Consider the following 13,424-nt stretch of genomic DNA (forward strand, 5'->3'; position numbering starts at 1 on the left):
GGATTTCCAATAAGAATTGCATTGATGGAATATTTCTTTTTTAGAATAACATTTTTATTCAGAGAAAAAGAAAGAAAGTTGAAAAAATAATTGGAAGTATCTGCCTATGTCGTTTTCTGCAGATTTTTTAATACAAAAATTAAGTTTTTACTAAGCTAAAAAGAATTTCTAATGGTTTTATCCACAAATAAAATTAAGTAGTTGAATTTATCATATATTCTCTTTTATTTGGTTGTGAGATTAAGCTGTACTTACCTAGTGACTTCTTATTCACTACAATATATTTTTTAAAAATTCCTTTCAGCTACCTTTTTTTCCTTCTTTATTGCAATTAGCAAGTAGGCAGAAAGTTTCAAAACAGAGGTTCATATTTATTTTATTACACACACTATCAATTTGGGATGTTAAATGCATTTTAAGTCAAGGAAATTACCATAGTTTCCAAAATTCCTTTGCTAAATTGGAATAAATCTGCAGTGATCCTACGAACTCAAATTTGAGCTCAGCAGAAAATACCTGATACAGTGATAAAGTATTTTTGTCCAAATGCTTCCATGTGTATTTGTCAAGTTTTCATGATATCCAGAAAATTATGACTGTAATGTATGAGTGAAATTTTGCTTTATCCCAAAATGAAACTCTCCATAACTGTACCTAGCCAAACTCAGAAACTTCACCCAGCAAATTTAGATGATCACATGAACTTTTCTTTGAGGAGGATGCATAACTAGGCAATCTACAATTATTTTAAATTATGTATTTATTAGTCACTTTTTCCTCTCTGGTAAAATGGTTAACCCATATAAGAGATAATCAGTTGTAAACATAAATTATAAAGTAGAAAAAATTAAGTTATAGGATTCTTGTCTGTTTTTTCCTCTTTCAATTCATATTCCTTTCTGTTCTCCTGGTTTGGTTTTGTTTTCTCTTTTTAGGGATTTCTCTAAATACTTTGATTCTCCCTTCTTTTCATTCTTTTCTGAGAAGCCTTTCATATCTCTTCATTTTTCATATTCACTTTCTTCTTCCTATGGTAATTTTTTTAAAAAGTTAATAAAGCTGGAGGTTTCAGACACTGATTTCAGAATAGTTTGTTCACAAGATTTGTGGCTGTCCTAAATTAGCTTGGTTTACTTCTGAAGCTAAGCAATTTTCACATACTTAAACTCTGTGACAATCCTATGAGAACTAAGCCTTGGAAAGGATCTCATCCCGAAATCCAGATAATGAAACTAAGGGTAGGAAAACTAGTGACTTTTCCAGTTTTTCACATCTTGTAAGTGGCAGTTGTAGATTCATTCAAAGACTCAATGAGTAATGCATTTTAGGCTATTCCTATGCTTAGTGATGAGTTACAGACTTTAGGGTCTTAATTTAAAGACCAGTGTCCTGTTCCCTAACCTTGGCCTGCATTTTCACACTACTTAGCACCTCGCTAGCTGGCTTCCTTAGAAGTTTCCATTACTACTCAATCCTGCTCTACCTGAATACCAGGCACTTTGCCGTGGTTGGACTATTCCTTCACACTTGCTCTACCCTTGACCTGAAGTAGAACTCCTTTTAACAGTCTATGTTGTACAAGGTCCAAAGAAATAGTTCAAAAGACTGAGTGCATGCTTTGTGTGCCAGAGGCCAGGACTCACTCGATCCTCTGAACTGCAGGTTCCCCTGAGCACCTCCAGGAGCAATACCCAAATATAGAGCTTGAGCACTTTGAATATGGTGCCCAAACAAGTGAACCAAATTAAAAAAAAAAATAAAACAATCTGTAGTACAGTAGGTAACTTCAAAGGAAACACATGCAGAAAAAAATGATTTTATATGGTAATGTGGGAATATAACTTTGTTTCATTCAGTGTTTAATCAATCTTATTTTCCCTTTTCTCAGGAGGTTTCCAAAAGACACACACGAGGCCAAAAATATTGCTATGGGAGGTCCAAATTAGGATTGATGGCTTGCAAGGCAGGTGTTTAACCTTTATACTATCCTACAAACCACAGTCCTTTTTTTATGGCTATGTCTATTTTATTTTTGGTTTATTAAAAAAATATTTTTATTGGGCTGAAGCGATAGTACAGAGGGAAGGACATTTGCCTTGCATGCAGCTGACCCAGTTGGATTGCTCCATCCCTCTAGGAGAGCCCGGCAAGCTTCTGAGAGTATTTCACCTGCATGGCCGAGCCTGGCAAGCTACCTGTGGTGTATTCGATATGCCAAAAATAGTAACAACAAGTCTCACAAAAGAGATGTTACTGGTGCCTGCTCGAGCAAAATTGATGAGCAATGGGATGACAGTGACAGTGACAGTGATTTAAAAAAATATTTTTATTGGGCTGGAGCAAAAGAACAGTGGGAAGGGCGTTTGCCTTGCAGGTGGCCTACCTCAGTTCAATCCCCCGTATCCCATATGGTCCCTGGAGCATCACCAGGATTAATTCCTGAGGGCAGAGCCAGGAGTAACCCCTGAGCATCACTGGGTGTTACCCCCCCCCGGATTAAAATTTTTAAATTTTTAATTAGTTTTTTTAATTAAAAACACCATAATTTCCAAGGTTTCACATCATATAGTTGTTTCAGTTGTTTTATTTAGTGTTCCAACCACTACTGTGATCTTCCCTCCACCAATGTCCTCATTTTTCCTTCCATCCCTAAACTGCCCTCTTAGGCACATAACAAATTTACTTTGTATTAATTTTTCCAACAAAACTTTAAGAATAGCAAATAGAGTGATCAGAAAGGAAATCAGTAAGAGCCAATTTGTGATTTCTCTATGATTTTAACCTATGTAAACAAGAAAAATAAAACTTTTTAACACAATATAAGAAAATGCTTCTTACATTTACGTAAGTAAGTTTTCAATTCAAAATCTAAGATAACTAAATTATATTTTATTTAATGTTTGGAGCTCATTATGATAATAATCATGCATTAGCTGTCATTAATATAGATTGCTTTGACTCCAATATTTTTATTTGGCTAGTTTATATATTATATATCTTTATTAATATGTTTACTTAATAGTACATTGTCTTCATACCTGCCTTTCTAATAAAAATTTTTTTAACTCTTTTTGCTTTTCTTTTCTGTACTTTCTTTATTATTTTTTTTGCTTTTTAGGTCATACCCAGTGATGCTCATGGGTTACTCCTGGCTCTGCACTCAGGAATTACTTCTGGTGGTACTTGGGGGACCATATGGGATGCTGGGGATAGAACCCAGGCTGGCTGTGTGCAAGGCAAATGCTCTACCCATTGTACTATAGCTCTGGCCCTCTATTTAAACCTTTTTTTTTTTTGCTTTTTGGGTCACACCCAGAAATGCTCAGGGGTTACTCCTGGCTCTGCACTCAGGAATTACTCTTGGTGGTGATCGGAGGACCATATAGGATGCTGGGAATCGAGCCCAGGTCAGCTATGTGCAAGGCAAACGCCCTACCTGCTGTACTATCACTCCAGCCACAAACTTTTAAAGAAATTCTCTACTAATAAATTTTGGGTTTGGGGTTTATTTGCAATAGAGAAGGTTTACTTATATAAAATTTCCCCTCTATATTTTATATAAACACTGTGGTTTGAAAACTTGTTAATGACAATTTGTTATAGGCATTCAATATTCCAACAACAATTTCAAACCATTGTCACCTTCCTTCCACCTTTGTCTCCAATTTTCCCAACCACCCCTCATGCCTGTCTCCATGACAGGCTCACAATAATTTACTTTTAATTAATTGCTATCAATAAATTGCTAATGGAATGATCAAGAAATATTTTCTTAGAAGAAAATTAGTGGAAATTTTTGTATGTCACCATGGAGACATTAAGTCCTTGTATTAGGAATTACTAAAATGTTGTTACAGGTTAACCCTTCTGTGTTACTGTTTGGTTTCTCCAATTGGTTGTTGTCTATGTAAACTGTATCACTGTCATCCTGTTGTTCATCATTTTGCTCAAGCAGGCACCAGTAATGTCTCCTGTGTGAGACTTGTCATTACTGTTTTGGCATATTGAATATGCCATGAGTAGCTTGCCAGGCTCTGCCGGGGGGTGCGGGGGGCAAGCTACTTTCAGTAGCTTGCCAGGCTTTCTGAGAGGGTTGGGAGGAATCAAACCTGGGTTGGCTGCATGCAAGGCAAACGCCCTACCCGCTTTGCTAGATATAGCACAGTCCCATTGTCCCGTCAAATCTGGTGTGCTATTACTGGATTATGACTGTTGCAGAGTTTGGAGATGTCATGCTACTGCATGCACCAGGAAATTCAGAATTCTTAACTAAATGGTATAGTTGAAGTTTAATTTTTAACTTGGTGGCAGCTCTGGGGTGTGGACATGACTGCCTGGCCTTCTAGAAGTACAGACAGGGTTGGGATTGGGGGAGGTAGCCTTTCCAGACCCAGAGAAAGCCTAAAAGCCTGAAGATTTCAGTCCCAAAGAACCACATAGTTGAATTTTCAGCAGGTCAGTTTCTGGGTGAGTCTTGGTCCCAAGACAATGGAGCAATGGAGTCTGGTCTGAAGCCCTTTTGTTTTTTTAAGCTCTTGACTTTCATTCTCAAACATTAGAGGAATCCAGAGCCTCTAAATCTTGAGACCTTCCTGGAAATTCAATTTCTCTTCCCCAAGCAGTTAAATTCAGGCCTCCCTCCCCCCACTTTCTTTTAAGCTATGAATTCATCTTTTTCTTCTCTCATTTGGTTTCCTTTCTGTTCCTTCTGTCTTTATCTTGGCAGATTTTCACCAGCCCTCTCGACTGCCTTTGCAGTCCTCGGAGAAGAATGGACCTAGTTTTTCAATTTGTCACACATTACTACACGATAAATTTTTTTTGATTAGCGTCGTCTAAGATTTATGGATTTTGGAGTCAGATTTTCAGTCTTGGTCAAACTGTGACACAGAAAGCCAATGTTACAATTTGGATGGTATGGGGGTTAAATGGAACAGAGCTGAAACAGACTGAGGGACCCCTACTTTGAGAAGGTAACGATAGCTATTTGGGCACACCTAGAACTCAAGGCGAACTTCCCCATTCTGAATGGCAAGATTTGAATCTCTTTTTCATGGTGGCTATGTAGCCTCCAACCGTGAGCTGATGGATTTCAGTTCCCATTTAGTTCCATATTTGCAAAGTGTCAGAACATATGCTCACAAAGTAGGTGCCAGTAACTGCAGTCTTCAAGTTTATCTCCATGATAAGTCACACTTTGCACATGCATTTATTAAACAAATGATTGAAGTGGACATCAATTCTTTGTTTTTGAGTCACACCTGTAGTACACAGTGCTTAATTCTGGCTCTGTTCTCAGTGATCACTCCTAATTTGGGTAGTGTGTATGTGTGAGGGGTCACTGGGGAGACTATATGGGCATATGGGGTATTCAGAAATTGAGCCCCTGGTCCTTGGCCACGTGAAGGGCAAGAAATCAACCCTCTGTACAGTTCCCTGAATTGGACATCATGTAATAAAATAGACCTAGTGTAGGGTTAAGGAATCTTATCTACCTGAGAAGAGCAATAAGCGACTGGACAGAGAAAAAGAGGGTGCCAAGAGGTCACATGGCTTTGTTAATTTCTCTGGCTGCAGTGGGTAACTTTTGTCTTCCTGTTGCAGGTTGATTTGAAGTCTTCAGAAAATATGTAGGTGACATGTGGCAGGAAAATCTTGAGTGTTTGACATCTCAGCTGAAAGGGAGTCACTGTCACTGTCACTGTCACTGTCATCCCGTTGCTCATCAATTTGCTCGAGCAGGCACCAGTAACGTCTCTCATTGAGAGACTTATTGTTACTGTTTTTGGCATATCCAATATGCTTGGCTAGCTTGCCAGGCTCTGCCCCGTGGGCTTGATACTCTCGGTAGCTTGCTGGGCTCTCGGAGATGGGCGGAGGGATCAAACTCCGGTCGGCCCGTGAAAGGTGAACGCCCAACAGCTGTGCTATCGCTCCAGCCCGAAAGGGAGTATCTGTGTTAAATAATTTTCGTTGTTTTGCATTAGCTCTTCCCTTCCTCCCCCCCTCCCCTCCCCTCCCCTTCTCTCCCCTCCCCTCCCCTCCCCTCCCCTGGGAGTACTCTGTGTGGTGGTGTGTGTGTGTGTGTGTGTGTGTGTGTGTGTGTGTGTGTGTGTGTTCTATTTTGGCCAGGGTTGAAGGCATTTCACATATTTCACATTTCCTTTCCTACTCACAAACACCTGGCCATGCCACAGCGGACATTGCACAGTTGGGAGGGGAGAGAGGCCCTATGGACCATTCTGGACACCTGTAAATAATCAAACACCCTCCCAAGGCAGAGAGTTTTAGCCAAGCAATCTCACCGCCCTTGCTATTACTTTAGCCTTCATCTCCATCTTTTTATTTTCTTGAACAACCTGTTTGCAGTTTCTTAGGTGTAGAATCCTCCCAAAGGCCAAGGGCCTTCTTTCAGTGATTCTCAGCTTCCATTTGTCGGTACCCATATTTATATTTCCAAGAGCGAACACTGTCCCATCAAAACAGGGTGTTTGTCATAATACTAAGGCATGCAATTGCTTCTACATTTCACAAGGCAGTACACTCACACAACACACAGTGAAGGGACTTGAAACATACCAAACCAATAGTCATCTGTACTGCCTTAAAACTTTTCTTAACCTTTTATTTTTCCTTTTTGGCGGGGGTGGGTTCAGATTCATTCATCTTTGCTGCTTACTCCTTTTGTCTTTGATTTCGGCCCATTGGTGCTGATACCACAGAAGCTCCAACGTCAGCTGGAAAAATACAAAATGCAACAGGTTGCTTTCCCTTCCTAGGGCCCACGAGAGGCCAGTCAGCAGGTGACTCCCATCCCAGAGGGGGTTCCCTTCCCCAGGGACCTGTCAATCACGGTCCCGTTGTACACCCCAGAACGGTTGGCCTGAGCTTTCCACTCCCCCTGCTCTCAGCGGTCAGGAAATCCTGGAGCCATCCCGGGCCTGGAATCCAGTGTTGGAACCGCTGGACACTGAGCTGAGTTTCAAACGAATAAATAAATGGCAAAGTCAGCACAGTCGGGGGCTGGCGGCGAGGCCGGAGCTGCAGTTTGGGGGTGGGCGAGCTCCTTGGCCCGTGCACCAGGCCGAACGGCGCACCCCACTTGTTGCAGGCCCAAAGGGAGCGCGGGATTGTTCGGGGGCCGGGCCAAGGGGAACTTGCGTGTGCCGAGGGGAGGGCACTCTCCTGCCGGGACAGGCCCACAGTGGGGTGGGGTTTCCCTTAGCGCCCCCGGTTCCCTGAGCAGCGGTGCCTGGCACCCCACCTGCCACCCCCCAGCTCCAGCCTGTTGCTACTCGCGCGGCTCCAGGTCGCTTTTTCCCGGCGACTCTCCCGCGCTGTCCACCCTCCCGGGCTCCGGGCACACCTCGCCCTCCTTCTCCGCCCCCGCGCACTCCCTGCGGGCCCTGGGAAGCCGCGGGCGCTCCGGGGTGGCCGGAGCTCTGCACCCGGGGACCGAGATCGGCGGTGTCGCTGGCGCGGGGGAGGCGGCGATGAAACCTTCGTGGCTGCAGTGTCGGAAAGTCACGGGTGCGGGGGCGCTCGGGGGGCCCCTGCCCGGGACGGCGGCGGCGCGGGGGGCGGGCGCGGCCCGCAGGGCATATGTGGCCCCCGGCCCGCGGGGCGCCCTCGCCGGCCGGGGCTGCCGCGCGCTGTCCACGGGCGGCGGCGGCGAGTACAAGACCAACTTCGCGGCCGCCGTGGCCGACCCCGAGAGGTTCTGGGGCAAAGCGGCCGAGCAGATCAGTTGGTACAAGCCCTGGACCAAAACCCTGGAGAACACGCAAGCGCCTGCCACCAGCTGGTGAGTGACTCGGTCGTCAGCCCCCCACGTTGTCTCTGAACTTTTTCGGGTCCCAGGAACTGGAATTGTCTTAGGAAAGAAAATCCAAGGATTGGGGGAGGTGCTTAGAACCTTTTTTTCTCTCCCATGCGTGTTCCAGAATTCAGAATTCGCCCTCACTGGCCGAGAATCCTCCTCTGCAAGGATTTGGTGGCGTTTGGTGAGCCCGGGTTCTTGTAGAGGGCTGTTCACCTGTATGTGACTGGGCTAGGCTCCTCAACGGGGACGTCAGGGGACGTTAAAGGAACTAAAACAGAGGCTACAGCTGCGAGGACAGCACAGTCTAGGTCGTGGAGACAGCAAGTAGTGCCACCAACCAGGGAAGTAGCACCCAGGAGCCAACACTGTGCTGGGAAAGAGGGTATGAAAAACTCCAGAAAATACTCAACCCAACAGAGGCCCCATGTGTCGGTATTCTTCTAAGGCCAACAATACCCTCTTTATCAAAGATTCCAAGGACATCTTGCAAGTTGACTCTAACGTTGTTTGTAAGCAGTTGCATTGAATGAAAGTGTGGGAGAGGGCAGGAAGGCTTGTAGGTGTCCGACCAAGCTGGCTGGTTGGGGCGGACCTTCTTCTGTGTATGAAGCTATCTGGGTCTCTGGGCTGCCCAGGAATACAGACAGGCCATGTGCTGTAGAAATCACGAGAGGAATAAAGTTAGCTTTTCCTGGAGTGGCAGCATTAAGTGGCTATCAACATTATCTTTATATTCTCAAATAGCATTGTAGATTAAATGTCCCAGCCAGAGGATGTGGAGAGAGAGAGGAGCAGGGAACTCAAGAGTTTTGGCTGCCCTTTGAGCTGGGCTCTGAGCCTGCAAGGTGTGGCCCTTCTCACCTGTCAGTTATCAGTGAGGAAGGTTTCCTATGAAAGGTTTAGAAATGGGGCCAGGAAGATAGTGCAGCAGGTAAAGTACTTGCCTTGCTCCCAATGGACCCCGGTTCCTTCCTGCCACTGCATAGGTTCCCCTAAGACCAATCCCCCACCTCTTCTCTCAGTGATCTCTGAGCATTGCGCCAGGAAGGAGTAAACCACAGGGTATGGCCCAAACACGAGCAAAAAAATAGTACTTTGCTCTGGGATTGCCCATTTTGCCAGCAGTCAGGGAAAGGAATGATTTGGTGAGATCTGTATTGGTTACAGGTCTGACTCCTGTGTTGGGCTGAGCTAACCTTTCCTGGTTGCTTGCAACTTTTTCTTTGTTGAGTCAGAACAAAGTTGCAGCTTGGTTTTCAGTATTGTTGACCCCTTTTCTTTCTGTGAAACAAGCCAATGAGTGGTTTTTCCCCTACAGCGAGCTACACACACTCAAACTCATCTTCGCTGATGCCCTTGGTGGTTCTAGAGGCAACAGCATCATCTGAGTTATAAGCTCATCTCTCTTCACAAAGGATAAGCTCTACCCTCAGAATCCACAGGACCAACTATGCCACCAAGATATTCTAAATATATACTAGCTTTTACTAGCCTTCACCATGACACCCCCAGGTAGTGGTGTACATATGTGGCAGTATGAACCTGAAACGGAAATCTTTAAGTATATCTTAAAGGGATTTTGTAAGGTGGTGAATAGCAAAATAAATTTCCTATACTGTCATCTATGAACTCTTTGAAAAGCAAAATTTCAGTTACCTGTCGGTTCTTTGGTGAAGAAAATGCCTCTGTTCACAGTTTAGTGATTATTACCTGATTTGGGGACTAGTAAAGTTTCTCTTCTGAAGACTTGAGTAGAGAACTGCAGTCAAGTGCAATCCTAACCACTAGACCACCAGGGAATGATGAGAACTGCAGTCAAAAGCAAAGTAGTGAGCAATGGAAGATAGATGATCTAGCATCAGCCCCTAGGAGGCAGGCTTGAATGGTGGTGTTGACTATCCAAGCAAAATATAATGCCCAAAACTATAGAGAGCCCCAGAGGCACACAACAAGTTTGGAACCCAGCGGCTTCTAGCAGAAATGCCTCTAGACTGTGAACTAAGCTATGGTCCTGTGCCGCCCTGGGAGGGGAAAGGTTTTTGTCTCTCAGCCTTTCCTTTCAGTGGCGGCAGCATGGCGACTGGCATGTTTCAGAGCCCATTGGATGGAGATATGAGTTATGCGGGAAATCTCGGCATGGGGAGTGGTACTGGCGCTGTTCCCCGCCCAGACGAGACCCCAGCGGCTGCCCACAAATGGCTCCTCTGCTCCTGAACAACCATGATCCCAGAAGCACAAAAACCAATTTCAGAACCCAGTGGCTTCTTGCAGAAATCACTCTGGACTTAGTTACTAAAATACCAGAAATCCAAAATCATATATTCTTCATTCCTAGCAATAGAAAACAAATGATCAAATAATGCCTTTTCAGCAGGTCTGATTGTTGGGGGAAAATTCCAAATAATAATAGTGGGTTTTCTGTCCAAACATTGAAGGTAATCAAAATAAAGAGAGAGTAAAGTGAAAATCATCTGCCACACAGGAAGGTTGGGGGTAGGATGGGGTATATACTGGGGTTCTTAATGGTGGAACATGTGCACTGGTGAGGGGCTGGTGTTTGGTCATTGTATGACTGAGACTTAAACCTGAAAGCTTGGTAACTGTTCTCACGGTGATTTAATAAAATATTAAAAAATCTATTTAATATTTTTATTATAAAAAAAGCAAAGTAGTTAGTTCATCTAAGGACAGTAGAGATAAGGGCCAGGGGGATCACACCACAGTTTGGAAGCCGACCCCACATGCTGGGGGAAAAGGTGGTTGGGATGGAGAAGAAACCACTAAGTAAATGATGATTGGAGGACTCACCCAGGATGGGAGATATGTGCTGAAAGTAGAGCAAGGACCAAATATGATGGTCTCTTAGTATCTGTATTGCAAATCATAATGCCCCAAACTAGAGAGAGAGAGAGTAAGAAGGATTGTACCTGCCACAGAGGCAGGGAGTGAGATGGGGTGGGGGTGGCAGGAGGGATACTGGGAACAATGGTGGTGGAAAATGTGCACTGGTGGAGGGAAGGATGCTCGAGCATTGTATGACTGAAATGTAATCATGCAAATTTGTAACTATATCTCAAGATGATCCAATAACATTCATTTAAAAAAAAAGCAAAGTAGTTAGAACTTTCAGTAATTTACTCCAATCCTAGAATGGATATTTTGGTTATTTTCTCCTGAAATTAGTTATGCTGGGCCCAACCCTAAATTCTAGCTCCAATTCTGTGAAGGAAAAGGCAATTCACTTTTCCTTTATGCATTATGCATCAGTAGAGCTAACTCTCTCATCAGGGTCACATTAATGAATCAGCTTATTTATTGTGTTTGGGATTTTAGGCAGCAGGGATGCTCAGATTATGCTAAGCATATTGGGCACCAAAGCTTTGAACTCATGAAGGTTCTCTCTAAGTTGCTAAGTTGTTCCTTTATGCCCTAAAGAAAATGCATTTTTTTTTTGCTTTCTTAGGTCACACCTGGCAATGCACAGGGGTCACTCCTGGCTCTGCACTCAGGAATTACCCCTGGCGGTGCTCAGGGGACCATAAGGGATGCTGGGAATTGAACCCTGGTCAGCTGGGTGCAAGGCAAATGCCCTACTCACTGTGCTATCACTCCAGCCACAAGAAAATGTATTTATTTAAATTTTATTTTTGGCATTCTAAAACTCTATGGCCTCATACTTACAGGCAAGTCTCTACCTGAAGTGTGTTCCTAGCTTTGGGTCACCTTTATGTCGGAGTGTACAATTCCTTTTTAGTGTATTTTTATTTAAATAATCAACAAGTCTCATATATTTATTGATTTAGAATTGACTAAGTTAATGGTGACTATAAACTGAATAGGAAACTGCTCCAGCTAAATGCAGATACTGGAAAATGATCTCAAGTTAACGTTTTCATAATGGGAGTTATAACAGCATGCAAGTTACCCATTGCCAATTAGCTTGGAGATGTAGTTTTTTTGTAATTCCTCCAAATCTTAATATGACTTAAAATAATTAAAGGACATCAGTCACTGAACAACTATGTAAACCAAGGAAATTAGGAAAGAGAGAGTGATGAAACGCATCACATGGCAGCAAGGGATACATGCAGGGAATGCAATGGTTAATGGATTCTGCGCAATCTTCTCTAGAAGGGTTATAGAAAGCATCAAGTTAAAATGATATTTAACCTGAGATTACTAGGATTAGGGAATAGACATAGAGAGGAGGATTGCTTTTGGCAAAGAAAATAGACTATGCAAAAGCTGAGAGAGGTGAAGCAACTCAGTTCTAGACACTGAAGGAAGGTGCATGTTGCTAGGGTGTCAGGAAGGGTAGGAAAATTATTATGAAACAGAAGAAGAAATCCAAACTGTACATAGTCTTATGAATCATCTAAAGAGTTTTGTATTTTTTTACGCTTGTTATGTGATGGATGACTCAAGCGTAAATGCTCCCTTCTTGGTTTTTTGATTTCATTAAGATCACAGTTTATGCCCAAAGACAATAGAACCTAAGAACTGGTATTCAACATGGACCATGCTTTTTGTGGAGAGGCCTGGGGCAGGGCAGGAAATCGGCAAAGACTATGGGGGAGGGAAGCATTCAACCAGGAGGAGGTGGTGCTGAATGGATGAAACACTATCACAACAGGACTGTAAGCTACAGTGCAGAAATAAGGCCCGGCCTAGGGGCAGAGTGATGGGTGGGAGGTAAATGGGGGTGAGGGATGGGGGAGATTGGCAGAGAGGTGGACATTGGTGAAGGGATGTGTACATTTGAAATCTAATCTTTAATAACTTTGTAGTTTCATGGTTACTTAAAAGAAAAAAAGACTATGAACGTTGTGAAAGTATAATTGAAAATTCGTCTGAAGTCAAGTAATCACCACTAAACTGTGAGCAGATGCATTTCTTCACTAAAGTTCTAGCATGTAATAGGAATGTACTTTTCAAATATTTCAAAAATCACAGTATAGAAAATGAGTTTAGTAGCATTTTTCGGGGCAGGGCGTTTGCCTTGCATGCGGCGGACCCAGGTTTAATTCTTCCGCCCCTCTCGGAGAGCCCAGCAAGCTACCGAGAGTATCTCGCCCGCACGGCAGAACCTGGCAAGCTACCCGTGGCTTATTCGATATGCCAGAAACAGTAGCAACAAATCTCACAGTGGAGACATTACTGGTGCCCACTCGAACAAATCGATGAACAACCAGATGACAGTGATACAGCAGCATTTTTCAACACAATGTGAAGTCCCTTCTGCATACCATACCAATCCACCACTTAAGTACCATCTTCCAACACCCATTACACTCTCCATATTTTTTCTCCTTCTCTCTCTTCCTTTGCTAACCTCAGAACTGGGGTCAGAGTCCAGGTGTTTTTATTTGCTTCCACTTGTTTTCTTTCTTTGTTTCTTTATATTCTACTAAAAACAACAGCAATAACAACAACAAAAGTGAAACTATCTGGTAGTTTAGTTTTTTCTTTTTCTTGTGACTTATCCCTTGATTTCTCATAGAATGACCCATCTATGTTGTCACACACATTTATGTTTTTGCAGAAGGCATGATGTCATCTTTTCTTATAACTAACTAGTATTCCCTGGTGTGAGTGTATGTAT

The 13,424-nt window shown here is 43.3% G+C and overlaps 1 protein-coding gene across 1 annotated transcript in view; it reads left to right on the top strand.

Moving 5' to 3' along the window:
• The first annotated feature begins 7,247 nt into the window (after positions 1-7,247).
• The window catches only part of ACSS3 (acyl-CoA synthetase short chain family member 3), a 186,800-nt gene continuing 180,623 nt past the window's right edge, over positions 7,248-13,424 (top strand). Inside the window, exon 1 of the mRNA XM_055118199.1 lies at positions 7,248-7,804. Coding sequence (XP_054974174.1) covers positions 7,494-7,804 — 311 coding nt within the window. The 5' untranslated portion in view covers positions 7,248-7,493. The remainder of the gene's footprint in view (positions 7,805-13,424) is intronic.

This window comes from Sorex araneus, chromosome 10, assembly GCF_027595985.1.
Source record: "Sorex araneus isolate mSorAra2 chromosome 10, mSorAra2.pri, whole genome shotgun sequence".
In the NCBI taxonomy this organism is placed as follows: domain Eukaryota; kingdom Metazoa; phylum Chordata; class Mammalia; order Eulipotyphla; family Soricidae; genus Sorex; species Sorex araneus.